This window comes from Anolis carolinensis, chromosome 1 (assembly GCF_035594765.1).
Source record: "Anolis carolinensis isolate JA03-04 chromosome 1, rAnoCar3.1.pri, whole genome shotgun sequence".
Classification (NCBI taxonomy): domain Eukaryota; kingdom Metazoa; phylum Chordata; class Lepidosauria; order Squamata; family Dactyloidae; genus Anolis; species Anolis carolinensis.
Window position 1 is genome coordinate 259,189,025 of NC_085841.1, and position 13,678 is coordinate 259,202,702.

Genomic DNA, 13,678 nt, shown 5'->3' on the forward strand with positions numbered 1-13,678 from the left:
AAGACCAATTAAAACTCAGTAGATTACTTACTAGCCACTTTTTCCTTTGGATTGTGTAACGGAATATAAGCACCTGGACATAAATTGTGAAGGTCAGTGGGGCCAGCACTGAGGTGAAAATATAAGAGAAAAATACACATATGAAAACTTTTCTTCCATTGCAAACCATGTTATTTCAAAGTAAGGATACAGGTGGGGAGAAGCCCCTCTCTGTGGTCCTGTTGGCAAATGAACTTTCTTCTAGAATCCTATATTTCCATAAGATAATCTATTTGCTATTTTATGCCCCACGCCAACATGCCATTCAGTTGGTCTTACTGTTACGTGTCTTCAAGTGGACTATGAAATGGTGTAATCCTCTCACACAGTTTTCTTGGCATGATCTATTTTGAGGAAGTTTGCTGCTGCCTTACTCTTAGAATGAGATAGTGTGACTTGCCCGCAGGCACCCAAGGGATCCAATATTCAAACATCCAATAATTTCACGTTATTGTCCTAATCCAGTTCTCAACCTGGGGTCCCCAGATGTTTTTGGCCTTCAACTCCCAGAAATCCTAACAGCTGGTAAACTGGCTGGGATTTCTGGGAGTTGCAGGCCAAAAACATCTGGGAACCCCAGGTTGAGAACCACTGTCCTAATCCATTAACATGGCCTTACTGTTGACAGTTTCCAGATTTAGGGTCTTGTGCACAATGCCAGAGATATTCACAGCCAAAATATTTGTGCTGGTGCTGATACGGCATGTATTTCTTTTTCTTTTTTCCAAGCTGTGAAAAGCAGGAGACAAGCCATGAGTTATACTTGTTATAAGGTAAAGGTTTTCCCTGACGTTAAGTCCTGACGTTAAGTCCAGTCATGTCTGACTCTGGGGGTTGGTGCTCCATTTCTAAGCCGAAGAGCCAGCGTTGTCCGTAGACACCTCCAAGGCCATGTGGCCGGCATGACTGCATGGAGCGCCGTTACCTTCCCGCTGGAGCAGTACCTATTGATCTACTCACATTGGCATTTTTATACTTGTTATAGCAAATCAATATTATTACAGCTGGGCATAACCCCTCTAGTCATCCTTACAGGGAAAATCTGAAGCAGAAGCATTCTTAAACGGTGGGTTGGGAGCCACAGTTTAAGAATCAGTTCTTCTCATAAAGATTCAATCAATGCACCGATCTTTAAACTGTGGGCCCCAAACCCAAACGGGGGCCCAATGTGGAGGTCATGAAAAATTTGGCAACAGTAAAAGGTTTCTGAACACCACTCATTTACATAAATGCTGTTATAATAACTATTATGCACTGTGAAGCCTGGTCCCCCTGACTAGTTTACTAAGTCTATCATCTCTAATTGGTCCTGCCCTGGCACCTTATAATACCATATTGCACCATATTGAATTAGTTCACCATCATAATCCCCACTGCCTGCCTTGCACTTTAGTCAGCTCAGACCCCTATACCTATGCTGCTCATGCACCCTCTGCACTTTACAACTGCATTTGCACTTTGTATTGTTGGAGGGGGGTGGGGGAGGCTGGAGGGTTATGGGGACTGCAGGGTGGGGGAAGGGAATGGGTGTGAAAGGATGCCAATCTATAACAGAAAACTAGTAAACCAAATAACATCGTTTGGACCAGGGGAAGAGAAAGGGAAAGGACAGTGTGATAGGGGAGGAGGGTGTTCTGATGGGTGGGGAGCCCCTATAGAGGTGGTGTCTGGGAGGGGGAGATACGGGAAAGGGAGACCAAATAATTTAATTCGGCCTAGGGTTTTTGGTAGGACATTAATAGTTCCAAAACGGTCTCCTGACATAGCTAATCTGGGTAGCCAGGATGGCGGTCCCTCCAGGTTAAAGGTGGTGCTGTTTAATGCCAGGTCAGTGAACGGAAAAACATCTTTCATCCAAGATCTCATCTTGGATGAGCATGTAGACCTGGCATGTATTACGGAGACCTGGCTGGACGAGATGGGAGGAGTTAATCTCACCCAGCTCTGCCCGCCAGGTTATTCCGTACAGCACCAGCCGAGAACTGGAGGGAGGGGAGGTGGGGTCGCGGTGGTCTATAAGGATTCCATCCCCCTGACCAGGTGCCCCGTCCCACAGTCGACCATGTTTGAATGTGTCCACCTGAGGGTGGGAGACCGGGACAGATTAGGGATTCTGTTAGTGTACCGACCACCCCGCTGCACTACAGTCTCCCTGCCTGAGCTAGCTGAGGTGGTCTCGGGCCTGGCGTTGGAGTCCCGGCGGCTCATAGTGCTGGGGGACTTCAATGTCCATGCCGAGACCAACCTCTCAGGTGCAGCTCAGGACTTCATGGCCGCCATGGCAACCATGGGGCTGTCCCAATTAGTAACAGGCCCCACCCACAGTGCGGGACACACACTGGACTTGGTCTTCTGTCAGGGATGGGAGGAAGGTGGCGGTGTGGAGGAGCTCACCATCGCTCCGTTGCCATGGACCGACCATCACCTGATCAGGTTTAGACTTACTGCGCCCCCCAACCTCTGCAGGGGTGGTGGACCTAAAATGGTCCGCCCCAGGAGACTTATGGATCCAGAAGGATTCCTGATGGCTCTTGGGGAATTTCCCGCCTCCTCGGCAGGTGATCCTGTTGATGCTCTGGTCTCTCTCTGGAATGGAGAGATGACTAGGGCAATAGACACGATCGCTCCGGAGCGTCCCCTCTCGAGTAACCGAGCTAAACCAGCTCCTTGGTTTACTGAGGAGCTGGCAGCGATGAAGCGAAAGAAGAGGGAACTAGAATGCGTGTGGCGATCAGAGTATAACGAGTCAGACCGAACACGGCTCGGCTCCTATCTTAGGGGATATGCCGCGGCAATCAAAGCTGCAAGGAGAGTCCACCTTGCGGCCAACATTGCGTCCGCACAGAACCGTCCGGCGGCGCTGTTCCGTGTTATCAGAGGGTTGTTAACTCCCACCAATCAAGGTGGGAGCCCTGATAACTCGGCAGCCCGCTGTGAAGCATTTGCTCGGTTCTTTGCAGACAAAGTCGCTCTGATCCGTTCCGACTTTGACACCATATTAACGGCAGTCTCTGAGGATGTAAGGAGTGCACCTGCTTGTCCAGTTTTGTTGGATTCATTTCAATTGGTTGAGCTCGAGGATGTGGACAAGATCCTTGGAGAGGCGAGACCGACCACATGCATCCTAGACCCCTGCCCATCCTGGCTGGTGAGAGAAGCCAGAGGGGGTTTGGCCGAGTGGGTGAAGGTGGTGGTGAATGCCTCCCTTCGGGAGGGCAAGTTTCCAGCGAGCCTAAAAATGGCTGTGATCAAGCCGCTGTTGAAAAAGCCATCATTGGATCCCACTCAATTCGGAAACTTTCGGCCTATTTCCAATCTCCCCTATTTGGGCAAGGTCTTGGAACATGTGGTTGCCTCGCAGCTCCAGGGATTCTTGGTGGACACTGATTTTCTGGATCCGGCACAGTCTGGCTTCAGGCCGGGGCATGGTACCGAGACAGCCTTGGTCGCCTTAGTCGATGATCTTCGCCGGGAACTGGACAGGGGGAGTGTGTCCCTGCTGGTTCTGCTGGACCTCTCAGCGGCCTTCGATACCGTCGATCACGGTATCCTTCTGGGACGCCTCGCAGGAATGGGACTTGGAGGTACTGTCCTGCAGTGGCTCCGGTCCTTCCTGGAGGGTCGGTCCCAGATGGTGTCATTGGGGGACGCCTGCTCGGCCCCACAACCGTTGACTTGTGGGGTCCCGCAGGGTTCTGTACTGTCTCCCATGTTGTTTAACATCTACATGAAGCCGCTGGGAGAGATCATCAGGAGTTTCGGGGTCCGGTGTCATCTGTACGCAGATGATGTCCAGCTCTGTCACTCCTTCCCACCTGTCACTAAGGAGGCTGTTCAGGTCCTGAACCGGTGCTTGGCCGCTGTGTCGGACTGGATGAGGGCCAACAAATTGAAATTGAATCCAGACAAGACAGAGGTCCTCCTGGTCAGTCGGAAGGCCGAACAGGGTATAGGGTTACAGCCTGTGCTGGATGGGGTCACACTCCCCCTGAAGGCGCAGGTGCGCAGTCTGGGGGTGATCCTGGACTCATCGTTGAGCCTGGAGCCCCAGGTCTCAGCGGTGGCTAGGGGAGCCTTCGCACAATTAAAACTTGTGCGCCAGCTGCGACCGTACCTTGGGAAGCCAGACTTGGCCACGGTGGTCCATGCCCTTGTTACATCCCGTTTAGACTACTGCAACGCACTCTACGTGGGGCTGCCTTTGAAGACTGTTCGGAAGCTTCAATTAGTCCAACGGGAAGCTGCCAGGTTAATAACTGGAGCGGCATTCAGGGAGCGTACTACTCCTCTGTTACGTCAGCTCCACTGGCTGCCGATTAGCTACCGAGCACAATTCAAGGTGCTGGCTTTAGCCTATAAAGCTCTAAACGGTTCCGGCCCAGCTTATCTATCCAAACATGTCTCCCGCTATGACCCACCTCGAAGCTTAAGATCGTCGGATGAGGCCCTGCTCGCGGTCCCGTCAGCCTCACAGGTGCGGCTGGCGGGGACGAGAGACAGGGCCTTTTCAGTAGTGGCTCCCCGCCTATGGAACGCCCTCCCCATTGAAGTCAGGCAGGCTCCCTCCCTCCTATCCTTCCGTAGGAAGGTAAAAACTTGGTTGTGGGGCCAGGCTTTCGAATAAGAATCAGCAGCATTAATTACTATTATGTATACTGGAACTCAATTGACAGACCCAGTCTTTTAAACTTGTACACGCCTACCTATATTTTATAAATGCATTTTATGAATGTTATATGTAAGTTAATTTTTTAACTGATTTATAGTGTATTGTACTGTTTTTATATGTCTGTTTTATTGTAAGCCGCCCTGAGTCCCCTGTTGGGTGAGAAGGGCGGGATATAAATATTGTAATAAATAAAATAAATAAATAAATAAATCTATTAGCAACAACATGTAGTATTTACAGTGGACTCTGCAGAAAACGCTTCAGCTATACTCCACAAAAACGAAATAATCTTTTTTAGCAAGCCTTGCAAATGCTAGTTTGTTATCACTACATTTTTTTGTACCTATTTTGTATACTTGGGGTCCTGTAAAAATTTCTCAGGCAGAAAGGGGTTGGGAGTGAGAAACCTTTAAGAAGCCTTGCTCTGAAGTGTGTGGAACTCTACAGTGATTTCTGCAGTTACATTTCTGCTCCAGACTTTTCAGTAAATGTTGAAAAGGTCAGGAGTGGAAAGGAAGGGATTATTATAGCACTGGAAATCATTTCTCTTCACATTTAGAACAAGGAAACTCTGGATAAGGCTATTTGGGAACTCACCATTTGAACACAGTTGCCAACTCTAACTTTTTACAAACAAACAAAGAGCTCTTGGAACCAGTTTTAAAACAGGCGAGTGGGGTTCAATTCTAGAAGGTAATTTTTAATACTTCCACCTACTTGTAGGTACAGTACGTGCAAGTGGGAAGGAGGGGACAAAATACTTTTACTGTTCATTTTTATGGAATCATCCTCACATATGGAAGCTCTTGCATGCATAATGTGTGCTTAAGATGTGTTCTCCATATGTTTAGTATATCTTACTTCCAAACGTACATCGAACAGCCTATCTTCCTGGAAGGACTTCATAACAACTGTATCTCTTTAATTTTTTTCTCCAGATGGAAGTTCCTGCGATTGGACAAACATGATTACAACCTTCCTGCTGATGTTGGGTTCCTGCCCTTGAAAACTTTTCCATGATCCCAGAACTGATCAAATGGTACAAATTGCCTAGCATTAAAAGGAGAAAATCTGTGTGATTAAACTAGCTAGTTTCCTGTTTTTCCTTCTAACGAGCTTGTTCAGTAAGAGCAAGGATTTATGGACCTAACTTTTTCTGGATTAAATGAATAAGAGAGCACTGGTTTACTCACCTCCACAGAGAGTTTCTTCCCCAGGCTAAACAGTAAGGGATGCATGTTGAGATCTGGGTCCTTGCGAAAGCAGTTGGGTTTGGCGTGGTGTTGGTTATGCATATGGTTCCACTGGCTCGCTGGTCCACCCTTTATAATAAATGATGGAAATACAACACATTCCATTTTGCTTTGGAACAGGAACATACTTTCCCATAGTCTATAGGTTGTGGCATTTGGTAGAAAAATTATTCAGTTGTGACTATGGTTTCTAATAAGACGAGACTGAATTAGAAAATGTAACCAATGGTGGTCACAGATTCAAAAGACAGCACGGTCCCTACATGTTCAATAGCAATATAGGCTGTATCATATTAGTAACTGTGCACTGTGGCACTGTGGAATAAGTAAAGTGTTTGGGATCATTGTTTTTCCCTTAAGCTTCGCAAAGCCCTGTTTTGAAATTAAATTGATGATTTTCCTATCCCCATTACATGGTTTCCCTCTTTCCACTTTCTTTTCTAATTATCCATTTGCCATCTCTTCACACAGGAGAGATATTTCTCCTCCCACTGTCTCCTCCCCCGTTTCCTTTGAATAATACATTTTCTCTTTATAAGTACAGATAGCTCTGAATTCAAAAGGTAAGTCTATTTATTTTATGTTTAAAATGAGATATAAATTACCGTTCCTTTCTCCTCGGTCCAAAAACAGTAATGGTGGAAGAAAGGAATCAATACTGCCCATCTCGGCTCCACCATTATCTTTATCATTATCTCTATCATTATCTTTATCATTATCTCCGTCATCATTATCTTTACAAGTGGGCAAAAGGTAATTCCCATCACATGATAAATGGTGTGTTTTCACACCCAATTTACACGGGGAATTGAACAATAAGTTGCTTGCCAACCAGGCTTAGGAATCGTCAGGAAAACCCACACTTTAGAAACAGCAAGATACCTCTACCACACATTTGAAGCTTGTGTCATGTGAAGGGTACTGTCGGTTGCAGTTGCTTAAGTGTGTAGAAATGCTGATTTTACTGCATGTGATGAAATCCTACATTTATTGAAATTCCCCCATCTGGATTAACGAAAGTGTAGAAGTCTTAATTGCTGATGCACCAAGTCACCACAATGAAACATTTGGGGCCTCTCTCACTTCATTACAGGCTGTATGCTATTTTGTGTATGTTTCAGGCTGTGAAATGGGTTAACGTGAAAATGAATTTTACACTGAGGCATCTTCTACACTGCCATATAAAATCCAGATTATCTGCTTTGAACTGGATTATATAGCAGTGTAGACCCAGGCCACTTCTATATTGCCATATAAAATCTGGATTATCTGCTCTGAACTGGATTATATGGCAGTGTAGACTCATATAATCCACTTCAAAGCAGATAATCTGGATTATATGGCAGTGTAGAAGAGGCCAGAGAGATGTAATGCCCGTGAAGCCATATAATACAGTTCAAAGCAGATAATCTGGATATTAATGGCAATGTAGATGAGACCATAGGAGCTTCTGAAGAACTAATCAGCAAGGCAAACTGACTGGAGAAATCAAGGCTGTGCCATTTTATTTTATTTTATTCTGCCATTTGCCCAGTATGGACCTAAGGTGGCTTGCTACAAAGATTAAGACTCATTACAATTAAATGTGTTTTTTTTATAAAGATAAAAATAAGCCATCCTGCTATATTTTTAATAGAAAGCACTAGTCTTGGTGAACAAACCACACAAATGGTCTTTACCTTAAGCACTCCCATTACAAAGAAATGAGCCAGCCTATTCCACTTGGGCTTCTCAAAGATCGAAATGTGCCCCAAATCATGCTGAAGAAACCCATACTGAATCTGGAATAAGAAATGCAAGAGCAAGATATGATGATGTGTTCTCTCCCTTCGCTGAATAGAGAAAGGGTTATTCCCAAAGCATAGCCTTTTCACTTCTGAAGAGAAACAGTATCTTACATATACACTATGAAACTCTTATCCATTGATTCAATACCCACAGTTTCACTCATCCAAAATCCAAAAACCATCTCCTTCCCTGGATGTGTTTATAGGCCTCTCTAAGGCCTCTACTGGCACCACAAAATGCAGAGCCAATCTTCAGAAATGGGGCTACAAAGTGCAGTCCAGGACATGTGAGTGTGGGGAAGAGCAAACCACAGACCATTAACTTCAATGTGGTCTGAGCCCTGTCACATGCACAATGGAGCCTGCGTAGTGACACCAGGGGCACTTCAAGTGGCCAGATTCTGGTCAAAGGACATTTAGTATAATACCAAGTTTTAAACTTTGTGTTTTTAAATACATCACAACTGTACCCCCGGTTTCACTTCTGATATAATAAATAAACAAAGGCCCCTAATACACTGCCATTTAAAATCCAGATTATCTACTCTAAACTGGATTAAATGGCAGTGTAGAAGGGGCTTAAATCCTCTGTAGCAATTTTATAGCGCACTTAGAGCCCATGTATAGTCAAAATATAGGGTTCATTATTATCCACAGTTTCACATGCCCTGTGGATATGGGGGTTGCATACTTTTACAGTTTTGTGATGTGTACTTCTAGCTGTATCTGTTTTAACTTTTGCAAGCCACCTTCAATCCCAAGGCTGAGGAAATTATGGGAAAAAGCTAAATAAATATATATAATTACTGAGAGACGCCAAACCCCACTCTCAAAAGAGGAAGTTCAATCTTCATGAAAGTACAGTTGGCTGGTGGATCATTTATTTAGGAACTCTTGTTCAACCTGTTCTGAAGGGCTGGTTAAAATACCACATTTTAGCAAATCCATATTATCTTCTACAAGACCTATCAGAGATTGCACAATGCATTCTCCGTGGGGTGGAGACCACCTCTGAGGATTACCCTGTCTCTTCTCCATCTACAGTTTACATGAAAGACATAATAATATCAGTGTTGTAATATAAATCCAAACTTGAGCCAAAAGGCTAGTATTCTACTTGCACTGTTGCTATGAAGAATGCCATGATACATAAACCAGTCACTGGTTGTGGATTCAGGGGCCAGTGCTGCTCAGTTTAAATAGACATTTAACTGGAATTAAATAGGACACAACTATATTGAATCAGCAATTGTGCAATGGCTGAGATGGTACCTATCACATCACCTTGCCTCGACCTACTAAAATACTATAGAGTATTGTCAAAGGCTTTCATGGCTAGAATCACTGGGTTGCTGTGACTTTTCCGGGTTGTATGGCCTTGTTCCAGAAGCATTCTTCCCTGACGTTTCACTCACATCTATGGCAGGCATCCTCAGAGGTTGTGAGGTCTGTTGGAAACTAAGCAAGTGGGGTTTATATATCTGTGGAATGATGTCCAGTGTGGAAGAAAGAACTTATCTTTTGGAGGAAAGTGTGAATGTTGTAATTGGCCACCTTGATTAGCATTGAATGGCCTTGAAGCTTTAAAGCCTGGCTGCTTTCTGCCAGAAGGAAGAGTGCATGATGGAATGTCATATTCAGAAATGTTGAAAGATACTACACAAAGTTCTTAGACCTGTGACATGAATGGATTACCTGTGCAATCGTGAATAGTCCTACAGCTGCCAGAAAGGGCACCCAAGATTTTCCAAAGTACCAGATGGTGAGCCAGGCTGCTATATCTAGCATGAAAGCATGCAGAAACATGAAGAGGAAGAATGGGTAGCTGGACTTTAGGAGTCCCATCTTCTTGACTGTTGCAAGCAATTCATGAAAATCATTTGTCAGCATTTCCTATAAGAAAAGGAAACAGCAGAAGTCTTTCATCTTTGGGAAGATATAATCTGACATTGATTTAAATTATAAGGATAACCACAAAAGCAATAAAGACTGTGCGACAATTAGGACATAGATAAACCAGAAAGTCTCGTTTAACTCATTGTCCAAACAGGCAGATGTGGAAAAAGTTCTGTCCACACTTGCCTGTGAACCGTTAAGTTCAACACAAAGTGGGAACACTGCAGTGGTCAGAACATTTCATACATCTCAATAAAAGTGGTTTTTAAAAAAACTTTGATTGTATATAAGACAGCACATACTGAATGTCTCAAGAACCATGAAAATAAGTTCTGCAGACCCTCTTTGCTGTGCTTGCTCTTCCTTTTAATATTAATGGAACCTAACTACATAGAGGGCAGGATAGAGAAATTATGGTTATATGGTCACAAGTATAGGACTATTCATGCCAGAAACTTTATTTTTTCAAGACTGTACTTACAACCCTGTGTATTTTTCTGACATGTATGATACTATCTCTAAAACAATCTATTAAGTGGGTTATGCTTTTTAAATCAAATTATTATTTTCTAACGGTTTTAAAATTATTGTCAATTATTTTTAATTAAACAATTCATTTAATTGTTTTTATTTGTATTAAACCTTATTTTAACAGTACAATAGACTCTTGGTTCTGCTGAGGTTTGGCTTCAGAACGCCGCTAGATACCAAAATCCATGGATGCTCAAGTCTCAGTATATGCAACCACATAATAAAATGATGCCCCCCTGTTTACAATGGAATAATCAAGCTTTGCTTTTTGGATTTTTTAAACAAATTGGAATATTTTAAAGCTATGAATGGTGAAATTTGTGGATACATAATCCTTGGATATGAAGGATGGTTCCAGTATGGTTTACGTTTTATTGTAAACCATACTGGAAGAAAATCAGGATACAAAAGAAATAAAGGAAATAAATATGTGCATGTGACTTACATTTTTGGTGGGCTCACAGCTGGGTTGATCAGGTGCCAGTTCTCCAATTAGTAAGGAATGCAAGTATTTCCTTACTAAGTCCTCCTCCTTGTGGAAAGCACTGAAGGCATCCTAGGAAACACACAGCAACATTGGATGTAAAAGGGAGAAGTGATGGTTATTTGCAGACGGATTGCATTCATTTCCAGCAAGACTGATTTCTAAGGCCTTTACTTGTAGGGAAACACAAATGGTGGCAGAAAAATTCCAAGGAGGCGGGTGTGTGATTTTGGAAGTTTCTTGGATAGCTGGGATTGGTGGTCAAAAGAGAAAAGGTAACATCAGAGCTGTTTGCAGAAGGAAATCTGCTTTGATTCTTCTGCTTCTAGCTATTGTCATTTTTGCTTGAATTGTGAGAAGCTGCCTTGCCATCACTGGTAAGAGGCAGTAATATACGTATTTTTAGTGAATGTATTTCATATGGTTTGAATTTGAATATTATCAAAACAAAAAGGGCCATTTTTTTTAGTAACACATGGTTTGCGATTGGGTTAAAGGAGATAGTAACACATCTTGACTTCTATAACACCATTCCTAGATTACAGAATTTCAGTAAGTACCACCTAGGAACACATCTGTCTTTTCTGATCAAGGAAGCAGAGCACATGATAGTGGTTCAACTTACACATGGCTTCCAGGCTGCCTCATTCTGCTTTAGATGAAATTGTATTTCTCTTACCAGGTGTCCTCAATGATAATCAATCAGGTAATGCTTCATTTGCATGTCATAACATTTATTGTAAACACATCATGATAATATAATATAAATTATGGAGCCCTCAGTGGTTCAATGGGTTAAACTCTTGTGCTGGCAGGACTACTGACTTGAAGGTTGGGCTGCTAACCTGAAGGTTGCCGGTTCTAATCTGGGGAAAGTGTGGATAAGATCCATCTGTATGCTCCAGCTCCTCATGTGGGGACATAAGAGAAGCCTCTCACAAGGATGGTAAAACATCAAACATCTGGGCATCCCTTGGGCAACGTCCTTGCAGACGGCCAATTCTCCTACACCAGAAGCAACTTGAAGTATCTGAAGTTGCTCCTGACACACACACACACAAATGATAATATAAGGCATTTTAACATATATGGAGGTGGGCCTTTCGATTATACAGATGAAATTTTAAGCATAATTTAGCAGGAAATATCCTTTCTCTGAACTTGGCAAGAAGTGTAAAACAAACACAAAATGATCCCAAAACCCAATCTGAAAAATCCCGGAAGTGTTACTGAAACTGCATCTTGATTTCCAAAAATATTATCCAGATAGTCTTTCTCAAAGAAAAAAACATAACGTGTAGAAAATCAATTTTTTTCTTTTTTCAATATTCAAAATGTCTAATTATTAAAATATAAGAACTACATTTCTTAAAAGGGTTGGGTCTAAATGTTCTTTCTAACGCCATTACTTCTAAGTTCAAACAAAAGGAAAAACCTCTAAAGACTACATTTGCTCATTCACAGACAACTAGAGAGAGACACAGACTGAAATGAATGGAATGCATGAAAAGGAGTGAATGACTATGAGATCTTTCTTCCTGAGTCTTAAAACAAAGGAATATGCATCCTGAAGAAATTCCATTCTATGTCATCAATTAGGATGGGAGGAGAAAGGATAGAGAGTGAGAGAAAACAGACATGACAACAGACACTCAGGAATAAGGGGGACGAGATTTCCTCAGTCTTGCTTAATTCTGTCTATCTGCTTTTCACTGAGGACTACAGACTTGAGTGGTGTGAGGTTGAATTCCAACACACCCAACACCCTTGGAGAGAATTGTAGGCAGTAAAATTTGAACCTGAAGCATCCTAATGTATACACAGAATAAATTGTGCTACAGAATTGTGATTCTTTTCAACTCTTACAGGTTGGGTTGCTGACCTGAAGGTTGCAAGTTCGAATCCAACTTGGGGAGAGCACGGATGAGCTCCCTCTATCAGCTCCAGCTCCAGCTCCATGTGTGGACATGAGAGAAGCCTCCCACAAGGATGATAAAAATATCAAAACATCCGGGCATCTCCTGGGCAACGCCCTTGCAGACGGCCAGTTCTCTCACACCATAAGTGAATTGCAGTTTCTCAAGTCGCTCCTGACATGAAAAAAAAAGTCCTCATACTAAGATCTCACCGTGGCGTCTTGTCCTGCATAGTGCCTGATGACACGTGAGCCCCCAGGATGCAACCGATGGAAGTGACTGATATCATAGACCTTCTTGCTGATCACAAGCCACTTGTCTTCCTTAGAGTTCCCTTTGCCTGAGTGGAGTCCTATCTCCTCCCAGGTGAACAGCTGTCTAATACCTGGGCCAGGTTGTGGCTTTCCAACACTAGCTCCTGATTGTGGAGGCATTCTTACAGCCGACAAAGCATCAGGAATGCAGATTCCAAAGAGCTACCCTGCTGCTCTTCCATCCAGTGGAAGCATGAAGAAGTTGTGTTGTCTAATCCAGACAGCAATATATATACTTTTCAACTCATCGGGATTCTGGAGCTCCATTTAAGCTGTCTCCTCCCCCCTGCCCTTTCTTTGTACTTCTTTTCCACCTCCAAGGCTTTAGGAAGCCCTGTTCTATCAAGTCTGTTCATGCTTCTTTTTATTGGACATTATTGCGAATTAAACAAGCATAGCATTTATTGGGTATTCTGAATGAGCTGTTGCATAGTGTATGTTAGTGTATAAGACCAGATCAGGACCACTGCTGTACTCTGACAGAAACTTGGCTTCCAGTGACATTATCAACACAATCAGTCATTTGTATAGTGCATTGCAATAAGCATTTTATAAAAAAATACACACATAGAGTCCCAATTGTATAAATACCATTTTGAACAATAGATCCCAGTTGTATCCTTTTCAACTTTCCACCTTTATGTAAGGAAGCCACTATGCTATAGTTGGAACCTTGATGCAGAATCCTTACACCTGCAATATATGAGGGTTGAATGAAAAGTAATGCCTCCACCTTCGTAACTCCTCAACAGATGGCAGTACTGTTATGCGGCAGGTACTGGTTTGTTC

The 13,678-nt window shown here is 43.2% G+C and overlaps 1 protein-coding gene across 1 annotated transcript in view; it reads right to left on the minus strand.

The window, feature by feature from the left end:
* The window catches only part of LOC100555740 (acyl-CoA (8-3)-desaturase), a 21,395-nt gene extending 8,307 nt beyond the window's left edge, over nt 1-13,088 (minus strand). Inside the window, exons 1-7 of the mRNA XM_016995568.2 lie at nt 12,788-13,088; nt 10,621-10,731; nt 9,444-9,641; nt 7,641-7,742; nt 5,902-6,030; nt 711-768; nt 32-108 (exon numbers count right to left, since the gene is read on the minus strand). Of these exons, the coding sequence (XP_016851057.2) occupies nt 32-108; nt 711-768; nt 5,902-6,030; nt 7,641-7,742; nt 9,444-9,641; nt 10,621-10,731; nt 12,788-13,009 (897 nt within the window). The 5' untranslated portion in view covers nt 13,010-13,088. The remainder of the gene's footprint in view (nt 1-31; nt 109-710; nt 769-5,901; nt 6,031-7,640; nt 7,743-9,443; nt 9,642-10,620; nt 10,732-12,787) is intronic.
* Nucleotides 13,089-13,678: the final 590 nt, after the last annotated feature.